Source organism: Serinus canaria, chromosome 1A, assembly GCF_022539315.1.
Source record: "Serinus canaria isolate serCan28SL12 chromosome 1A, serCan2020, whole genome shotgun sequence".
Lineage (NCBI taxonomy): Eukaryota > Metazoa > Chordata > Aves > Passeriformes > Fringillidae > Serinus > Serinus canaria.
Genome location: NC_066314.1, coordinates 38304693 through 38325885, shown reverse-complemented (window position 1 = coordinate 38325885; position 21193 = coordinate 38304693). Strand labels below are relative to the sequence as shown.

General features: G+C 35.0%; 1 protein-coding gene across 1 annotated transcript in view; it reads right to left on the bottom strand.

Annotated features, from left to right (window-relative positions):
* Nucleotides 1–19063, bottom strand: part of PTPRQ (protein tyrosine phosphatase receptor type Q) — a 99156-nt gene extending 80093 nt beyond the window's left edge. The window contains 14 exon segments of the mRNA XM_009086994.4: nucleotides 1268–1375; nucleotides 2191–2370; nucleotides 2475–2627; nucleotides 4265–4438; nucleotides 6830–6961; nucleotides 6964–7008; nucleotides 8645–8791; nucleotides 9548–9676; nucleotides 11401–11650; nucleotides 13009–13208; nucleotides 15230–15299; nucleotides 17496–17722; nucleotides 18422–18533; nucleotides 19010–19063. Of these exon segments, the coding sequence (XP_009085242.3) occupies nucleotides 1268–1375; nucleotides 2191–2370; nucleotides 2475–2627; nucleotides 4265–4438; nucleotides 6830–6961; nucleotides 6964–7008; nucleotides 8645–8791; nucleotides 9548–9676; nucleotides 11401–11650; nucleotides 13009–13208; nucleotides 15230–15299; nucleotides 17496–17722; nucleotides 18422–18533; nucleotides 19010–19063 (1981 nt within the window).
* Between the last annotated feature and the right edge of the window lie 2130 nt (nucleotides 19064–21193).

The window sequence follows — 21193 nt, the reverse complement described above, 5'->3', positions numbered from 1 at the left end:
TTCAATAAAGCTAAACAACAAGAAGGAGAAAATAAACTATTATGGATAGCCTTATAAAAAGGCAAGAATTCTTGGTGGTTTCTCACTAGTTTCCTCAAGCCTTGCATGACTCTTTTATGAAGGGATGAACAGTTGGCTGTTGGCTCTGAACAGAGAAACTCTACTACAAAAAATTTCTTTAACACTCACAGGCAAGGGATTTCAAGCTTTCAGAGAGAAAATTACTTATGTAAGTAATTTTCTTCTCTTGTGATATGCCTTTCTTCTGTAAAAATACTAAAAGCATAGGAGAATGTAATTAAAAGGATGCATTAAAAAGATTTGCAACTATTTTAAGTTTCACCATTTAATCTGATATTTTGTGTGGTTATTCAAATCACCTAAGCTTCATAAATACCCACAATTTTTAATCCTGTAGTCATTTTCTCTCCTTTATTGACACTCAATTATTTTTCTTGTATTGTAGTACACTTGAAAACGAGAGAGATAAACGACAATTGGACAATCACTCTCTGCACTACTTCAGTAAATCTGGAAATAACTGGTGAAACCAGTGAAAATACAAACGTGATGTAAACAAGAAATGACTAATATTCATGGCTCTGCTCTGCAAATCCAATTCCCACGTTTTCTTTGCAGAAGCCAATGACAGCTCAAGCTCTTGCCCCAGTGCCTTCATGTGTTGAAATTGCCTTGCAAGTAAAAAAGGAAGATTAAAAAATCTTTGTAATGTAGTATTATACCTGGCATTAAAATTATTGACCAGCCTTAAAATTAATAAAACCTATACAAAACCAACTGCTTATTATATTCAGCATTAAAAAAACTTTACTTTATCAGCATCTTTGCCTAGAAATAAAAATATGGCCTCTGAATTGTTGAAATGCCAATATGCTTCCAAACCAACCTAATTTACACATGATAACAAAAAAAAGATAAAATTGAATCATAAAGTTTATGATTTAAATGGGTGCTAGGGAAACATTGTTTTGAGAGAGGGAGTCTAAGTTCTGCAGCTTTCCTTCTGTTTGTCTATCACATTTGAAATCAGTTGATTGCAGGTCATGCCACAGCTTTCATTATTATTTTTTTGGCACTTACCTAAAAATGATCTGAATGAAGTCACTGACTGATAGAAGATTAATAGTTTCAACATTGGTTTTATCTATACTCTTTGTTCCCCCTTTTTTTTATGTGCTAGTCTTCTTTTTGAACAGACACAAACTTCAGTACAGAAAACAAATCATCATTGCAAACTGTGTATTACCGTCCTCAGGGGTTCGCACAAACACCTCATTCTCTTCAGTCAAAGCACTTTCTCCAACTGCAGTAGAGGCTGCCACTCTCATTTTATAATTTGTGTACTTTTTTAAACCTGAAAAGATTAATTTAAAACATCTTGACTCTAAACTTTGTAAACAAGACTGTTAACTTCTTTTGTCATAGGTACTTATAAAACTATAGTACTGGATACTGTTCAGAGAGTTTTTTATACACAGAGAGTTTTTATACATTAAAAAAATATGTACGATACCATTTATTTGGTGACAGTCAAACAGGCATGCAGTTAAATCAACAGATTTTAAGTAAGTCAGCCAGCTTCAACACTATAAATTACTTAAAGAATTTGTCAAGAAATTCAAAGGATTCATATATGAACATCCAAATATGGGGGTTTCATCTGTATGCTTTATTCTGAATAGCATCAATGATTAAATGAAACTCCATTAGGAATATTTTTGCTTCAATTACTATGGAAATTGCAGCCTTAAAATAAGAAAATTTTTATTAATGTCAGAAAAATATTGTGAAAAAAATTCAAATCTGAAAAAGACTTGACAATTGAGGAATAATTTACCATGGGAAAACAGGAGACTGAGGTAAATATTCCTAGGGGAAATCCATTTCACAGATTACTGCTTGTACTATTTCAAAAATTATTGTTTATCTTAACCAGCCCTCTTCTACCATTTCACATACCCTAAATATTCCTCCACAGTAGACAAGTCTGAGTAGTGTCCCAACCTTGTTTTTACACATAGTTTTGTTGTGTGTGTGTGTGGACATGGGTGAGATTTGATCCACATATATTTCAAATGGCTACATTATATAAAATTGGAGAAAAGAAGTTTGTAAACTGCACTTGCAAGTTTAAATTTTTATATTTTTTTAAATTAAATGACGTTTTACCTGTCATAAGTAAGCTGTTGTTTGAAGTTTTTTCATGAAATGCTCTTTTTGTATCCAGTTCCATTGCATAAACAGTATAATGAATAATTTTCCCATTAGGATTTGCTGGAGGATCCCAATACAGTAAAACAGAGGAGGAGCTAAGATTCTTGTAAAATATATTTTGAACTGAGCTTGGGACTTAAACAAAAACACAAAAACACACAGTAAGTAAATAAATTAGCAAAAAATTCAAACATTCAGTGAAATAAGTCATGTATGTCAACTTTGGTAATACAATTTACCTTGTTCACTTGTCCTGACTGTAAGAACTGATGGTGGTCCTTCTCCAACAGGAGTGAAAGCAGACACACTAATTGTGTAATCTGTGAAAGGTGTGAGGCCCTTTATAACATATGACAGTTCTTCAGCCAAAATGTCAATATTATATTGATTATCTATGTGTAAAAAGAGAGAAATAGCTGCTTACTCATAAAGTAATTTTATTTCTTATAGATTCACATTGGCATTACAACCTGGAACTACTTTATTCTCAAAGAATTAATTTACCTGTCAATTATAAAAAATAAGAAAAAACTGCATTCAACCTCTCAACTCCCTATATTGTACTATTTCATGTGTACAATAGATAGATTGGCCTAGGTGAAATTAGCAGAATTGTGAGGTTTTGTGAGTAATCCTCTAGAAAATAGGAAAGGGTACTTTTGTATAAGGTCTCGTCTCTCCAATGATTTCAGAACAATGGCTCCTTGACTGATGGATTTTTTGAGGGGTTGTAAATAGTTTTCATCAAGAAAGACAAATTCCATCTTCCTTGCTCTCCCAATGGCGCTAGAACAACAATACTTGGAAAGGCTGCCTTTACAGATCCCTTCACCCTGGAATTTTTACCAGAAGAGTTTTGGTCAGTAGAATGATGAATTCATGCATGCCCACAAAGAGAGTTTGGTGCACTCAAAATAAAGTTCAAAGTCAGCCACAATCCAAAACCATCTGCTATAAAGCAGTCACTGTGCCAGTGCAACATGAAAAGGTGCGGGCACTTCACATACCTGAATATCAGGCTCAGAATTCAGTGAAAATGGCATTTAAAATGAAGGCATTGAAAAATCATCAGACCCTGTTGAAAATGTGGCTGTCAACAGCTTTAACTACTATAATAACTCCTATAAAACAATATTTGGATGGTAGATCACAACAGACACTGGCTGAAATAAATTTTTGGTAGCACAGGCAACTTTTAGCAACTCAATACTTCAAACTGAATGAGGCCATAAAAAGAAGATTTACATTTAAAATACTGCACATTTCCTGTGTATGACAAAGAAGATTCTTCAGGATTAACATAGCACAGAAAATATCCACTGTCGTTTAAAAGAAAGGATTGAATTCTGGTTTTAGATACTCGTCATATAGATTAATTCAGTGACTTAATTTAATCATTAAAATTAAAAAAACACTTTTCTTTTCTCCCTACTGCTCAAAACACTGCAAAAATTTAGAGTGGTATTTGAAATCCCTGCCTGTCAGCTGAGGGCTGCTTAATGATTTGTAAATATCCATACTTGGTAAAGAAACAGTGGTCCATTGATAATGCAGAACAAGTGTACTCACTAACGACATCACCATGTCATGGGGTCATCTCCACCTGTTTGTAACCCATACAGCAAAGTTGTAACTTTTTGACCTATTTACCTTCACTGACATTTGAAAACCTATTAGTCAAAAGGCTTAGAAAAATCAAGGTCTCTGAAGGGCTTGGAGATATGTTAATCCCTGACAATCACACCTGCTTTGGCAACTGTAATAACTGATTGTCTATGCAGCTTGGCTGATGGCTTTCGGGTGCTCCTTTCACTAGGAAGAAGGTCAGCTGGGTGACAAGGGGCTAGTTCCTGCCTGTGTGGCATTCCCATTTGCTTCTGAAGGTTATTTGGTAGTAAAAAAAATCTGACTCCAGCAAATGACCCATTTATAATTTGCTTGAACCATGTGCTAAAGATCATATCTGGGACAGTGATGGGGGTGCTTCAGCACAAAGAAGCAGGTAGAAAAATACCCTAAAATATCTTACCCAAAGCAGAACGTAGTTCTGTAGCTCCATTTATATCAGGCAAATTATCACCAGATACACTTGTAAATATTACTGGGGAAGCTGTCTGAATGCTGGAAAACATTTCAGCTGAACCTTCATATAAATCATTGTCTGCTTCCATTGAATTCCAAGGGGGAGAAGAAGGTTTGATATTTTCTTTTATTGTGTATGGTTCCAAAGAATCAATCAGGTACTATAAATTAGAAATATAAAAAGAAATCACAAACCTAGTCATCATTAAATTATTTCATTAAATTTATATATAATATAGAAATGATATCTGTATGTTTGCACATGCATGTAAGTACTATATAAATTTTGGCATACAAACATTATTGATCATTAGAATAATTTTTAAAATGTAAGCTTTGTCATAAAAATGCTCAGCTGCCAGGAGCCTGCAACATTTTATTCTGGTTATCGTTTAATCAAACACCACAATTTTTTTTTCTTAAAAACAATTGTTAAAATATATATTTTATATTAATGTGGCAATTTTAAAGTAAGGCCTTTAATTTTACAGCTATAATTTTTTAGAGCTATATTGAATAGATACAATTTGAACTTGGGAGATTTTATTTGTACTAACTTTATCCTGAAAGAAGGCAGCAGGCATTGAAAACAAGAAGACTTCAGATGTCCCTTACAGTCCCTCAAGAAAAGGATTAGATGACTAGATCTCTGAGAGGAAATGAAAGGGAGAAAACCAGAAGCTGATGAAATAAAGGGGAAAGAAAAATGAGGATGTATAAATGTGAAAAGGGAGATTATAGGGGAGGAAAAATGATATAGGGGCCCATAGGACAGAAGATGCAAAGAAAAAATGTTGGAAAGGGATGGCAGCGGATATAAGTGGAGCAAGAACAACAAAGAGAGGAGAAACAAAAGCAGAAAAAGAGAGAGAGGCTAAAGCATAGGTACAAAACGGTGTGTTAGTACCAGATCTTCATGCCCCTTCAAAATGTGGGACCAAATCCAGGACCTGAGTATCTCTGAATTGCTCTGCAGTCATCTGGAACACTCACACATTTGGCCTACTTCATTGCCAGAAAGACATGTTTTTACAGTGATGTAACTAATACACATTAGTCCTTTCCCTATGGACTCTGGGCAGAGAAAGGGCAAAGCCACATTTTTACTCCTTTAACACGAGGTACATTAGCCACAGGCACAGACAGAGCATCAATCTCACCTAAGTATCAAGAAGTAAAAACTGTGGATGATTCATCTTCACCAGCATTTTCTAGCAAAATGGAGTAGGCCACATGGAAATACTTTTTGCTTATGAGGATTTTCCACACATAAGACAACAGCTTTTTATTGCTATTGGTTTTTGAGTACCATTAGCACAGTGGGTCTGCCAGTTCGAGCTCTGTAGCTGCTCTAAGCTGTGGTCAGCGCGGTTCTAGATAAAGCAAGGTTTATGATTTGCTTTGCTTTTTAATTAGAAAATTACATTCAATAAATTTTAATAAAGCAGCAATGATACTGCACTAAGAACTCAAAAATTAGGAAATTCCATCACCAAAACACTTTTTGTGCACACTACTTTAAATTTTTGTGTCTGGACTATGATACAATCTTTAATTACAGAGTTAAATACTTTCCTTTTCCAAGGATGCCTGCCTGGTTTAATGAATGGATCCTTATCCTAGTTTTTTTCCTCATTGCTCCTTATTTAACATTTGACTCCAGGGCTCTATTTAATGTACATAATTCAACTTGAAAGTGAACTCCTTCCTTGAGCCCTACATCAAAACTTAGATTCCAATTCAGATCCAGTGAAAGACATCACTGTCTGAAAAAATAAGGAATTATGCAGACTTTGGGCACCTGTTCCCAAAATTCAGCCCAAAAATCCCTACCCAGAAAGAATTCAATCCTAAGCTGAATGTTTGCTAAGGTTCTGCAGCTCTTTGCAGCATACTCAGAGCTGCTCTAAGCATGTGAAGCACATCAGCACCCAAAATCACAAACTAGACTGATTGACAGCCTAAGTCTCCCCAGAGATATGATCCCATGGATGTGCACAGATATCCTTAGTATGCAACAACAGCATGGAGCTGACCATGTAGCATCACACATGTGAATTTAAGGATATAAAAGGAGGCAGAAATGTCTAAGCCTGTCTGCCTTGCTAGTAAAACACTTAGCTAGCCTTTGGACACTTCTGCTGAATTCACAGGGTTTGTACTCACATCTTCTAGAGGTTTGACTGAGTGGCTCTGTATCAATCTAGGCACCTAATTCTTTACTCCTTACAGTCTGGCCACCCTGGGCTGCAAAGAACTCAAGGGCTGTGGGCTGTGGCTTCCTGCCTTCAGCAACTAAATCATTTTACCAGAATGATTTAATTTTTCATGTTGTGGAAACAGCATTATTGGAATCTTTTTGAAAGACAGTCAGAGAAAGAGAGTGGACAGAGGAAGACGGCTTTTAAAAAAATTCACAACTTATCTGTGGGAGCTAGCTCATTCTGTAAATGTCAGATAAGGCAGAGAGCAAATTTAATCTAACATAAAATCCATATTAAAAAAATATTAAATAGTACCTTATTTTTGTCTCCAAGAATAGTGTTCTCCAGAGTGGTGAGTGTTGCCTGTGCATGTACTTTAACTCTGTACTGGGTAATGATTCCATTTCGTTGTTGTGGCTTCCTCCAAGTAATTTTTATAATGTGGCTTCCACTTCTGCTAGTTGTAAATCTGATACAGCACCTGGGACTGAATATTCAAGAAGAAATTTCAGTTCATTAAACACTTGTGATTATTACGAGGTTTTTCAGCAATGTGTTCAAAGTACAACAGACAATCCAATTTCACATCCTTATCTTTTGAGTTGACCCTGTGCAGGGTAGAGACTTAGTTCACACGTTTTCTTAGCAAACAAGTTACAATTCTAAAAATATGCAGACTCTTTTTAACACATAAGACCTGTATGAGTATGGTCAGAGACTTAGGTGATGTAAACCAGGATTGCTCTACTGAGGTCTACTTGCTTGGAATCAAGAAAACCTTTGCTATTTTTCTATATGGACTCTTAAGCATTCTTAAAAATAAAAGGTTAACTCTAAAATCATCAAAGCCATAGAAGAATGAAGTAAAAAATCTGGGGAAAAAATTAATGTGATACAGCTTGTTAATTTCCCCTTTACAAAAGGTTTATATAATTTTACTTATACTATATATATTATATATGTCTGTAAAATAGATATAATATATATATCATAGATAGAAAGTATATAGTTTATATAATTTCTTCAGTAAAGATTCAGTCTTAATTATATTGTAATTTCCATAGGACCACCAGAGGTAAAATACATTTATATTCAGATTTGATACAAAAAGAATTTTTTTCCTAATGTACTTCAATATAAGACCTTTTTGAAATTACTTGTATAAGGAGGATTTTTATATTTGGCATTAAAATAAGACACTCTGTGTTATGCCTAAAATACCCCAAACCCACCAAAATTCCTTTTGGAATCTGACAGCGCATTTCAACAAAAGATGAGCACCTGTAGTCAGGTGGGTCATCTCTGGAAATTGTCTCTGAGAGCTGCCTGAAGAAGATCATTCAGGAAAGAATATGATAAATAAATAAAGATATGTTTTATATTGTGTTGCACCTTGACAACAAACATTGCCAGCAATCCCTGAGGCAGAGATTTTCTAAATTTGTGTTGTGCGGCACAAATGTAAGACAGAAAAAACCATCTTGAGACTGCCTCTCTATTACACACCAACTCTCAATTTTTCCTCCTTGCATCCTCAAATGCTGACCAACAATCTCACATATATGTGAGATAAAGCCGCGTTTCATGCATCCAAGGACTCTAACCTGGTGAGTTGGGTATTTGGGAGCGCAATTCCACAGGACCGAGGGCTCAGAGGCAGAGCCAAGCCTGCCTCACTGCTGAGGGTGGCTCCATCACAGACGGGGCCTTGGATTTGGTGAGGATGGGTCAAAGGAGAGGTTTCCTAAGGAACAGGGGGCTGAACGAGCCAGCAGCCGGAATCTGCCCTGCACTTTCTTTTCCTTTTGCTGCCACCTAACGGGGCAGAGGGGGCCCTGCAACTTCATTACTGTACCTAAAATTAACTACTTTTGTTAGAAACACATTACATTTCTTTCACCATCTCTGAAGGCCTTTGATAGCGGATAAATGTACTGACAGAGTATGAACTCGACAAAAAAAAAAAGTCATAATAATATTCAGCTGATTTATTTTCTTTTCCTCTCTTGTAGGGCTCTTACATCCATTCTCTCCTTTGCAAAGTACCTTTGAGGCTCTGAAGGGAAAACTGAAATGCTTTATCACGTTCAATCCATTTGTTTTGGGTCTCTATGCTCACTTACCATCTGCAGGAGTGAAAACTGTGAGGTTGGTCTTTGGCCCCACCCCAGCGCTTGTCTCAGCACTGACGTACACGTCGTACGTTGTAAAGGGAACAAGGTTACTAAACACAAACTTAAGGTCTTTTGTACTGTTATCCAGAACATGACCTGGAATGAAAAACAAAGAGATTTTTGGTCTAAAAGAGTAGTAGTAGACAAAGCAGAGAAAGTAGCCCATGGCTACTTTCTAGTATGATGAACAAATGGAAGGACAAGTTTGTTTGGAGAAAGGCTAATCAAGAATAAACTTTAGAGGAATAATGCTGAATAAAACAACAAACCAACCAACAAACAAACAAGCCACTTCAAGAAGGTGTGGGTTTTAAGAGGAAGAGATTTTTAAAAATGTATCTACTTTTCCTGTGTGGTTCCATAAAAACATTAATACTGCTTATGTCTTACTTAACGACAGACAGTTCTATAATTTCTGTATCTATATATGTCTGAACTCAAAAAAATTACAAAAATATCAAAACATACTTAAAGAGTTGAATGCATACTGCATAAGAATGAAAAATGTCCAGAAATCTTTAACAGAAAGAAAAAAAAAAAAAAAAGTAAAGATTTAGGTGTATAAGCACAGCAATTCAGCTTTGCTTAACCTGTCATCTCCTGAAAGACTCAGGAGAAATTGATTTTCTCCTTTCCTAGGAATATCTAATGTGAATTTAACTTTATACTCTTCCTTGTGATGGACTGACTTTTCCCTTAAAATTAATCTACAAACCATTAAAACATATAATAGTAAAAAGGGATCTATAACACTGCTTTTGATTATCCATTTTTGATTGGCAGGCCCAGATGAATGTATAAGGAAATAATCACAAAAAATCAAAAGAAATGGTAACATCAACTCTGACTTACCAGATGGTCCATACAGCTCAACTCTGTAACTGAATTTCCCTGTTACTATGGTTGGTGGGTCCCACATTACTGAGAAAGATTTTGCTGTAATGTTGCTCTTGGCAAAATTCTGTGGTGGGTCTTCTGGAACTTAAAAAATATTGGAAAAAGTCTTTGAAAATGAAATACTTTATATTAGGATGTCCAAGAACCGCATATCACACAATTCATTTTAAACATAAACATGAAATATTATTAAGGGAAGCCATAAAAGCATATCATTAAAATTACTTGATTTACAGTTTAATGTAATTCTCAGAGAAGGTATCAAGAGAGTTCATAGTATGGAAATAATCTCTAGAAGACAAAGGTGAAAAATAAACTGGAAATTAGCTCTGAAATCGTTAGAAGAGAAACTGACCAAAATTTCTTTAACCTTAGACAGAGTAGCAAACTAAGGCTATTGAAATTCTATCAAAGCAATTTAACTGAACATTTCTAGGAGGAAATAAAATTTCTTTCTATCTGAACAGTGCTATCTATTTTGTATGTATAAAAGGGAACAAAGTAACACCAAACCATGTCAAGCAAAAGAATGATGTACTAGCAAACAGAAAGCCAGAATAACATTCCTCTGGAATGCCTTTTTTGTATAGCTCTACTAACAGTGTTCCCACTACCTAAGGCATTATAAAAGTGCTGCTCATGGACCATTGCTTCCAATTCCAGCTTCTCAGTGCATTGCAAGTAATCAAAAATCAACTTCACCTGGTGCTTAAAGATTTCTTCAGCACTGAACAACTTTTTACAATAGGTACAGATTGGCAACATAAATACAGGAGTTTTCTTCATTATTGCTTATTTCTCAACAAAGGCAAAGAAGCTTAAAGTGCATTTCTATGTACAAAACCCACAAACTTTTACAATATTTTGCCTGACAGCTATAATCCTCCATCTTTATTTTCAATTCTTCTACCATTATTCTATTATTAGTAGTTCTTAAATTGACCTCATTTTTTCATAAAATTTGATCTGTCCTGACCATAATTTTGGTATCTTTGGCTCCTAGGAACAAGTGAACTCTCACTCACTGTACATTATTAGATACATATATCGTTGACCAGTGGCTATTTACAAATCACAAATGGGATGGGACTACTAGGAATGTGCTTTGAGCTGTTGTATTTTCCAGCATCACTCTCATTACATGGTTATGACAATGGGAAGATGCCATCAGCTCACATCCTAGGCTGCAGATAAAGAACTTAATGTTACAACTTACTTTAAAAATGTTTTGACCAATCACACAAAGCAAAAGCATATTGACAGTAGTTCTATCCAATCACCATAAGCAAAAATCCCTTTGGTTAAAACAATGCTTGCTAATTTTGAATAAACCACCTGCTTGTAAGCCTTAAAACACAATGCACAGAGCTCCATTATTAAGCTTAAAACTTCCTGATATTTCACTAGATATACTTTTCTGTAGCTTAGGGAGTTATTCTAGACAAGCATTAATACACAGACTTGTTCTATTTGTCTTTTCTTTTTTACTTTTTACATAATTTTTTGCTGACCTATCTCATAGCTACTACTTAGCTCTAATCACAATTCTGCTATTTTTGAAGCTTGCCTTTTGCAGCTTTTCCAAAACCCTCTGATTTTAAAGATTCCCACAACACAAATATATATATATTTTCAAATGTTTCCATCAGGTAAAAATAAGTAATAATGAAAATACAAAAGCATGATACAGATAAAGACAGGCTAGAACAGAAGTATCTTGAAGCAGAAAATCAAACCTATATTTTGAAGTTTTTCACTTAAATCGGAGAACTTTTTTGCCAGTTTAAAGCTGTATGTATTTAACATACCTGATTCTGGTGTCCGGACAATTGCACTGTCAATGTAGCCTGCTTCAGTGGTAACTGCAGAGACTTCAAAAAGATAGGTGGTGTATGGCCTGAGGTTAGTTACAGCAAAGCTGATGGGTTCACTCCAAACAGAGCTCTTCTGACTTGCTGCCTCTGTACTTGGTGTCACTGTTGTCAGTGAAAGACTTGTGGATTTCCCAAAAGTAGTTGAAGGAGTGGTAGTACTCCACAAAAAAGATTCACTCTTATCCTATAAGTACAAAGTAAGAAACATAATGAGATGTGTATATAACCAATAATTGTAAATAAATGTAGACTAAAAAGAGCAGACCACCTTTGAAAAAAATTACCCTAGATTTGTTCTCCTTTTTCTACTTCACTTTCCAAATTTTAGGCAGACTGTGCTAGCGCATCCTATTAGTGAGAGTGTTATAATTTCCTGGCTTATTCAAGAAGATCTCAAATCTGACTGAACAGATCTCTAGGATTCATTTAATTATTCCCAGTTTTCATTTTCAGCATTCAGTCTGGCTCTTGAAAAACGTTCCTTTTGCATCACATACAGGTTGTGCGTGTGTATGTGCACATATATCCACACATCATGGATAAAACCAGACATGAGTTTCTTCATCCACTGTGTCAGGAGAGAACTCTGAAAAATTGCTAGGCATTGTGGTGACCAGTGCTTATGGTTCAGCAGGTGGCAGCCTGCCTTCTCAGTGCTGAATTAAACCAGCCTGGTGTCAGGAACCTTTGCAATGCCTAAAATGATCTTTCAAATGAAAACTGAAACCAAATTTATGTTAACTTATGTCATTTAAAACTGCACATTTCATTAAGGCACTAAGTGTAAGAAATTTTTTAAAAAAGGTCAAAGGAAAAAAAGTTTGGTTACTTGAAATTTTGACATTTCAGTAACTGCAAAACTGTGCTCAAAGTAAGGAAGAAAAAAGAATTCTGGAAAAGAGATTTTTCTTCAAGAAATTCCAAAAGAATTCAATGGTTACAGGTCTGAATTCAACAATAAGAACAATTCAGACTGCAACCATATTTTTGAAAATTACTCTGCCAGTCATGCTCAGTTTTTATTTTGATATAAAAAGTATTTTTAAAATATTGAAATGTGCAACACAGAATAAAGCATACTTCTAAAATACAAAACTATCATACCAAAAATAAAGAGTATCATACCATATAGAAAATAAGATATTAACAATACTATATGTCTTCACTGACCAAAAAAATCCATGTAAGTTCTTGTTTTTTTCTAATTGAATAGTGTGTAAAATAAAAAGATAAAAAATTGAAAGCTGAAAAAAACAGAAATTTTCTATTTCATTATTTTCTGTTAAAAGGATGACAAACTTAACCTTTTATAATATTTTTACTTTCATTAAACTGCACTTTTCAAGCAAAAGTATTCCATTTAAACTACTTTGAACAGAAAGATTTTTCTTCATCCATTTTATCCTGTCCTGGGACTAAGTCTGTAAGGTTTTTGAATCTTTCTGGAAAGCAAGCCTCCACATTTTTGTCTCAAATTTTAAATATGAAACTATATTCTGTGGGTTGAGCCTATTTCTAATGTTGAAGTTTTATAGCACTTACATTACATTCTGGTAACCTCCCAGACAGAAGGTCCTCTACTTTAACCAAGACATCTTTCACTACAATTCCACTTCTTGCATGTTTCACACTAATCTTGAAACTAGTTATCTTTCCATTTGGTTGCCGAGGGAGAAACCAGATCAGATTTACAGCAGAAGAATTTAGGGCTTCAACTGTGAGATTCACTACTTTACCTGGAGCTTGAAAACAAAACAAACAAAAGCAGTGAGACAAACTTTTCCTCTCAGCACTGAAAAGTAGCAAATTCTTCTATTTTTTTAATGCCATTTCTAGCTTCCAAATTCTGAAGAAAACACATAAAAACATTCACAAACACATGTAATGTAGCTGATATACAACCAGTTATTTTTCAATCTAGTTTAAGTGAGAAATATAACTATTTCAGTCTCATAATATATGTAGTAATTGATTTTATCCACTTAGAAATATTCTTCTCAGAAGAAAGTTATCTACTGTTCCAGAAGAAGAAAAAAAAAGCCTTTTTTTTTCTGGTTAAGAGCATTTGATAACACTGTGTGTTTTATTTCACTTTACCTGTGTCATCTGTTCTGCTGCACACAGCTTTAAGTAACTCAATTAAATTGGAATATTCACTATTACTGCATAAATGCTGCTCTTTGTATCAGTGACAGTTTCTGTGGCCTTTTTCAGAGCATCAGTATTAATCACAGCACAAAGGAATGAGATGCAGCATTGAAATCAGATTTTACATGCTATTTTACATGCTGAACTCTCCTGGGAATTAGAGCCCTGTGGCCCTGTCTTAGTGCTGCCTACATGTGGCAGAGTCAGCAGCAGGTTCTGCAATAGCTGCCATAGTACTAAGGAGAAAAGGCTTTTCACACTCTTTTCAAAAAAAGGCATTCCACAATTGCAGACCTTCCACAGGTGAATTGAGGCAGCTCCTCCAAGCCTCATATTTAGGGCTTTCAGTCCTGCTAAATCTCTTCCACGTCTTTCACCTCTTTTCCCCTCCTCCCAAAATTTAACTTTTATATTTAAATAATTTTATCTTCTGCCTAACTTTCTCACTTTAAATTTCCCATCTTTATGTTGATTAAGATATTTGGCTTTCCTTAGCCATCAAAGCAAGAATTAGAACCAAAAAAAACAGTTGAGAAAGTAAAAGTATAAATGTTATACAAATGACACATAACTCACCTATAATTTGAAGAAACCTTCCAATTACATTTACAGTAAAACATTTTAAGTTTAATAAAAATGTAGACAGAAATGCTTCCAAAAGTAAAAAGCTTATGTTCTCATATGGAGAAAAGCCAGTGCTGTCCTCTGTCAAACATGAGTAAACAATAAAACTCACAGAAATAAGATTTTTTACCAGCAATAATGCACAAATAGTGAAGAATAATGATGTCACACATATCTATGTGGCAAGTTTACTATTCCTCCTTATACTGGGTTCATAAATTATTGCATTTTTTCTTCAGAGTGACGATTTCTGCCATTAATTAAGATATCATACTCTGCAGTTTGCACAGAAAGAGAAAGCAGCCTAAACCCAGATGGGCAGTCGCTGCCTTGGCAGCACAAGCTCTGTATTCCACTGAGACTGGTTCACAAGTGCACTGGTGAGAGCTCGTCAGCCAAGGCACAACTGATCCTGAAGCACGAGCGAGACCACAAACACTAAATTAGTAAAGGTTGTGTAAACTCAGACTATGTGTTTTAATCTTCAAAACCACCAAATCAAATTTTCCTTTCAGATTTTTTTTAATCTTCAGAATAAAAGCAAAAAAAATTAATAAAATACATTCTGTGCTGAAGTTCTTAGAACCCATCACTAAACAAATACAGATTGACTTAGCAGACAATGGCAGAGATGATCCCACAACAAAGTCTGTCTTCTAGAACCGTTGCAGGCAACAGCAGATGGATCCACTTGATAGGTAGTTCTGCTCTGCTATGACCTTGCTTTCTGGAAGCTGCCTACCTAGAAACTGGCATAGGAAAACTCCAAGAAAAACAGACTTTGTGTCCATCACCCCTATGGGCACACCATAAATGCCATTGTTAGCAAATAGAACAAAATGAACCTTTGTCACTGAGTGACAGAAATAAGAATGAGTATTTTGTTCTAAATGCATTGGAATTTGTTCAAGTATGAAATTCATCATGGAAATTTATTTGAACAAATTAGAGCAAATTTAATCAAAATAATTAACAGCTTTATTGAATTTACCACTTTCTGCAGTCTGGAAAAGGAAAGGATCACTAAACACTCCAATACCAGCACTGTTCTCAGCAGCAACCTACAGGAATAAAAAGAAAGCATCCACATAAGAAAATCTACAGTATATACAGTTTAAGTGAATATGACAATCCTGAGGATACAGAGAGATACAGCTTTTAGATTTTAAACTATAAGTATACAGATGAACATGCCCTTTATAGTTGTGTTGTATAATTTATACTCAATGTTTTAATGTAAAAAAATAAAAGGGAAAAATTATGTAACAGCATAAGAAATTGAGAAAACCACATGTGAATATTCACACATGAAAAGAGGGTTAGTTATTATTAGTCCCTATTTTATGCAAAAATCCACAACAAGAATAACATCAGTAACACTCCTTTTTTTACCACAATACACTTACTCCAGATTCTGCATTCCTATTTTACTTACTATAACTTAAAAGGGTAAAAAGGAGAATAAGCTGCTTTTTATTTCTCTGTCTCCTGTAGGCTAGTGAGAGCAGGTCAGCCTTCCTCAAAGCAGAACCCCAAGGAAAGCATGACTTTTTGCAGAAAAGCAATAGGTCATGGAGAGTGTAGATGCACTTTATGATGGAAATGCTTCAGTGCTCATAATCATGAGGTAGTCTTCCCACAGAAGAGCAATAAATCAAAACTTTGGTAAAATTTGGTAAAACTTATGGAAATGAACAAAACAACAATGCCATTTGCTCTGCAATATAGGGTTTGGTGACAATTCAACTCAGTGATGGGCCACGGCATCCAGTACTTACAAAGAAAGAGGAAGGAAGTCTAACACCTTTTTTGAAAGTAAGTAAAAGGGACAATGAAAGGTAAACAAGAGTAAAATTCCAACAGTGATGGTGAGAGGTGTGGGAAAGAAGAAGCAAAGAGAAAACCTCCCCAGCAAGGTTATATCTGGCAATATCAGGCAACAAGGTTGTGGCCCTGGGGTTTAGGGATCTGACAGTAGAGACTGTGGGGAAAGCAGGGTGAGAAGAGGTAGGTGTGCAAAAACTAAGTGTGGATCACTGTAGAAGTGACAGACAGCACACAGGGGGTAACAAAGGACAAAAGAAAACAGAAGGCCTCAGGCCAGAAAGGGAAACTTGTTTTAATCATTTCTTGGCACTAAACAGTGCACTTTTCAAAGACTGTAGAGATTAAACAAAGGGTAAAGCTACAACAGACAAACACAGTATAGGAATACAAGGTAGCAGCAAAGACAATCTAGGATGACTGAAGAACCTGTGTCACTAGCTAGATCCTTCCTAAGCCACACAAACACATGCACACCCACCTGATGACTACAGCCAACCCTACCTACTTGTGCTTCACAGGGACAATGACTTGAAACATCTTTAGAAATTGATGAACTCAACAGTAATTGCAATAGCTGAGGAAATTGACTGGAGATCTTCAGGGGGTTGACATGCAGTCAGGAAATTCTGACAGTATTTAACTTACACCACATAAATCTTAAGCTATGTCCTCACCTAAACATTGTTTTTATTACCTCATCTCAAGGTAGTTATTGTAGAAAGAGGTCAGAAACAAAACTAGCATTTAGACAGACATGGAAACTCCTACCTCATATGTGCAGCTTTAAGGCAACAGAATGAAATGAAGCAAATCAATGCATCATTTCATTTAATTCTTGGTCCTGAAAAGAGGAACCTCTACAAGGTTCCTATGAAAGAGCAAAGCAGGCAAAGAATTGCTTGGCAAATACTGCCAAGAGAGGAGAAGTTAGTTTCTGCCCACGTGAAGTCATCTACTGTTGAAGAGTTCAGAGATGGATCATAAATGCCAATCTCAGTGCAAACAAGTTCAATATATGGAAGACATGTTTTTTTGGATCTGGCTGAGATGATTCAGTAATCTATGTAATATGCACAGAACACCAGTAATTTGAAAGATTAAATCTCAATAAAGATAAAGAAGGATTTAGATGCTTCCAAAAATTCTACCCTTTGCTTTTTATGTTTTACCACATAATGCCATATGTTAATGCAAATATCAGTTGAAGAAAGTACATTTCATTGCAGTTTGACTGGGAAATTTTAAAGTAGGTTTTAAAAGCACTACTCAAGTAAACTCAACCAAGCAAATATCTGGCAAATATATTTTGTTACATGGCAACAGTAAATAACATGGTCCCTCAGAAAACTCTGCAGGAACCTATTATAAACTCACACAATTTACAATAAATCAGAATTCAAATTACTGAGAAGTGTTTGTAAAGTTTTTACCATAATTTCATAAGTTGTTCCAGGGTTAAGACTGGTGAGAAGAACTTCCAAACTATCTGGCTTTGTTGTGACCTGTGTATAAACTGTTTGCATCCACGGGCAGACTTCTTTATATTTAACAATATAGGATAGAATTCTCCCATTTGGATAGAGTGGTGTGTTCCATGACAGCAGAATCCCAGCAGAACCCACTCTTTCACCTGCAAGGAACAGAGGTGGCCCAGGATCTAAAAAAAAAATTTAAAAATAATTACATATATGCACACACACAAATATGCACACACACAAGCACACACACAAGCACACACATGTAAACCATTTTTCTAGTTAAGATTCATGAGAGTGAAGACACATTCACAGATTCTACAGAGAAATTAAATTATCTGCCACCATAACCTCATAAAACTACAGAAAACTGATGTACTTCTGAATAAAAATCTTTTTTCCTTGCTAGAGTCCTGTTAGAAATTATTTGGTCCGTTTTGGAACACCAGAAACATTCTTCTGTAAGAATGTAAAAAATGTATTGGTCAAGAACTTTGTTTAAAAACAGAGTTTAATACCAATTTAACATCTGACATATTCTAGCACTCAATTTAAGTGTACTCTCTTAAAAAGCACATCTGCTTTGACTACATTGTGTTGTAAATAGCTCTGAACATTTCTTTATGTACCACTATAGGTGTTAATCAGACTCTAGATATTATTGCATGACAAAACAGAAAATTTCTCAAAATTTTGCAAATTCTTAAGCTCTCATTGAGCACTTCCAATTCAGTGTATTTTTAAATAGTAAAAGAAGATTAAACATTTTAATGACTGTTCAAAACTGATTATATTTTCTTGGACATTACTGTGCACATAACAAACATAAGAAAGCATAGTTTAAAAAATGAACAAAATTTCATCAGTCATTTTTAACTCACTTGTCACATTTGTTGTCACAGTTCTACTTGCAGGTGAACTATAGACTGATGAAGAAACTGCAGAAACTGTAACATTGTATGTTGTTCCAGCAATAGTATTGGAAATATCAGCCTGAAATAGGACATAGTTTTATTTAAGCCTTTTATGAAGAATCACAAAAATGAACCCCTCTCCCCTCAAAAAAAAAAAAAACCAAAACCAAAAAACCAACAGAAAATATCCCTACAAAACAAAGCACAAAAAAAAAAAAACCACAGAAAATTTTGAGCAATTCATAACTAAAAATTGTTTTCTACATCTGTTAGCCACAGTACTTTGCCCTTCATGAGATGCGTGCAACATTCAATATTGAAGAACAATTATTAATTATTATTAAATAGTTATTGATTTTATCCCAGTCTCCTATCAATGTATCTATAGTTTTTCTGTATTATCATTATCAAAGTAAATATGAAGCATTATAAAACTCCTTTTTGAAAGAATGAACAAAAAACAACCTGAAAAACAAGTTTTTGACCCTTAAACTAACCCATCCTTTTCAGTAAACATAATTATTAGCCTTTTCTGCAAGAAATTATATAAAATACCTGTATCTTTGCAGTTCCAATGAAAAACAAAAGCAAAACATCCAGAACAACCATTATTTCAGTTAATATTATATGTTCCAGACAGCAGAATCCAAAAAGTGCTCCTATATCTTTTTGATGGCTTTGCAGTGAAATGTTGCCTGCATTAATGATTTAAGCAGAGATCTTCCTGGCAAGTACACAATTAATGAGTCTGTACTACTCAATAGCTCTGCCCTTCCCTTGTTAAACTATTCATGAATCCTTGGATGACGGTCTGCGTCCTTCTAGTAGGCTTTAAAAAAACAGTAAGTTCACTAGCAGTTGTTAGGCAGCAAACTGTGGGTGCTGAAATTTGCTCTCATCCCACCAATTTTTCATCAATACTTTCACGTTCATATATGCATTGAACAGCTAAGGAGGAAAGCTTGAATTCCTCATCAGCACAGCGCATAAGGAAAAGCCAGCCCTTCAAGTCCTGTAATAAAAGCACTTACTTGATACTCCCTAACTCCAAGATCTAGGATAACAACAGAAGCATGATCAGGAACAAGAGCCACATGAAATCTGTCTACAAGTCCATACGGCAGTCTCCAATACAGTGAAAAATAATATGATGAAACATTGAAGAATTTAAGACCTTCTGGCTTTGCAGGCTCTGAAAGAGAATTGCAGAATAAAAGACATTCACTTAAATAACTCCATTTAAATTATATTAGTTGTTACAACTGAATAGAAAAGCATTCAAGAAGAGTTTACTTGATATGCAAAGGATTAGTCTGGATATGGCAGCAGGTGATTCTACAGCTGCTATACTACCTCTAGGATTTGGTGATGGCCTCCCACCTATGCTGGGGTGCTCGTTCACAGAGAGCAAGCTCAAGTGTCTCTGCACAGTGTTCAGTTAACAACAAAATCTCTGCACATTCCTGGGGTTTCTGCTGTCCTCAGCCTTAAAGTTAGCACTACTGCTGACATAATTACTGCTGACATAACTGCTGCTACAGTGGAAATTCAGGATATAGCTAGTGTTTGTCCTGCTGCTAGCCACAGTGTTGGTAACTCTTTTGTACATTTCATGTATTTGGAATCCATGAACTCTAGTCAGTTAAGATCCCAAAATTTGGGTAGTCTACTCCCTTTATAAAAGCCAAATATCCACCTGCTCGTGTCACAACACCCCATTTTCTTCTGCTTTTAAATGCACCTTTAAATTAGTGTATTTAAATTTAACTTATTAGTCACTTTAGGCCTAATAATGAATAATGAATGAAAAATAAAGATTTTTAATTCTTAAATCTTTATCTACATAATTACACAAGACTGTATAATTTGTTCACCTCTACAATCTCTGGCCGTGTCAACCTGTTTTCTTTCTACTTTAGAACTCACATACAACTATCCACTTTCCCCCTGCTCATCTCTCAGAGCAAGCCCAGTCAGTGATGCTCTTTGCCTCATTTCAGATTCACCCTAGCACTCAGTCCTCTGTCTGCCTTTCCAACATGTTTCTTCTGAATTCAGACTAAATCTTCTAGTTTATACATTAGTATCATACTGTGCAGCCTGAGTAATGTATAGCTTCAACTCGGAAAGATTTCCATTCCTTTCTTATTTGCTGTAAATCTGCTAAGATTATATATCTTTGATGAACCCTTTACACAGACTATGCTAAGTTGCATAATTGTTTCAAACAGATAACTCCAGTTCTGCCATCAAATAATCTGAAATAATAATATATCCAAATACTAACTTTATATTTTACCTTCCATCTGTATTTGTCTTATATGTATGATTTTTTTAACTCATGATTTTATTTTAACACTAAAAGAACAAAAAAATTATAATGTATCTGGAGTTGTGCAAGTTTAACTGAGAGCATAAGTTCTTCCTTTTAGTATACTCTAAGAAAGTTGAGTCCTACTGCTCTCATCAGTCCCATTATTTGCATGAATCTCAATTTCCATCAAAGCTAGATTTTATGGTTATAGAGGTCTTTTTGAACAGACCCAGACTAAATTTCTGAGCATAGTTTACAATCCAAAGCCTTAATTCTACAAATGTTTCTAAAGGTGTTTACCTTTGATTACTGTAAAAAAAAACCTACTGAAATAATTGTAAGGTGAAATTCAGCTTGTGTGTATCTCTTTGCAGGATAAGATCCAAAATACTAAAAATGGTCAAAAGAAATGCAGCACAGCTAAA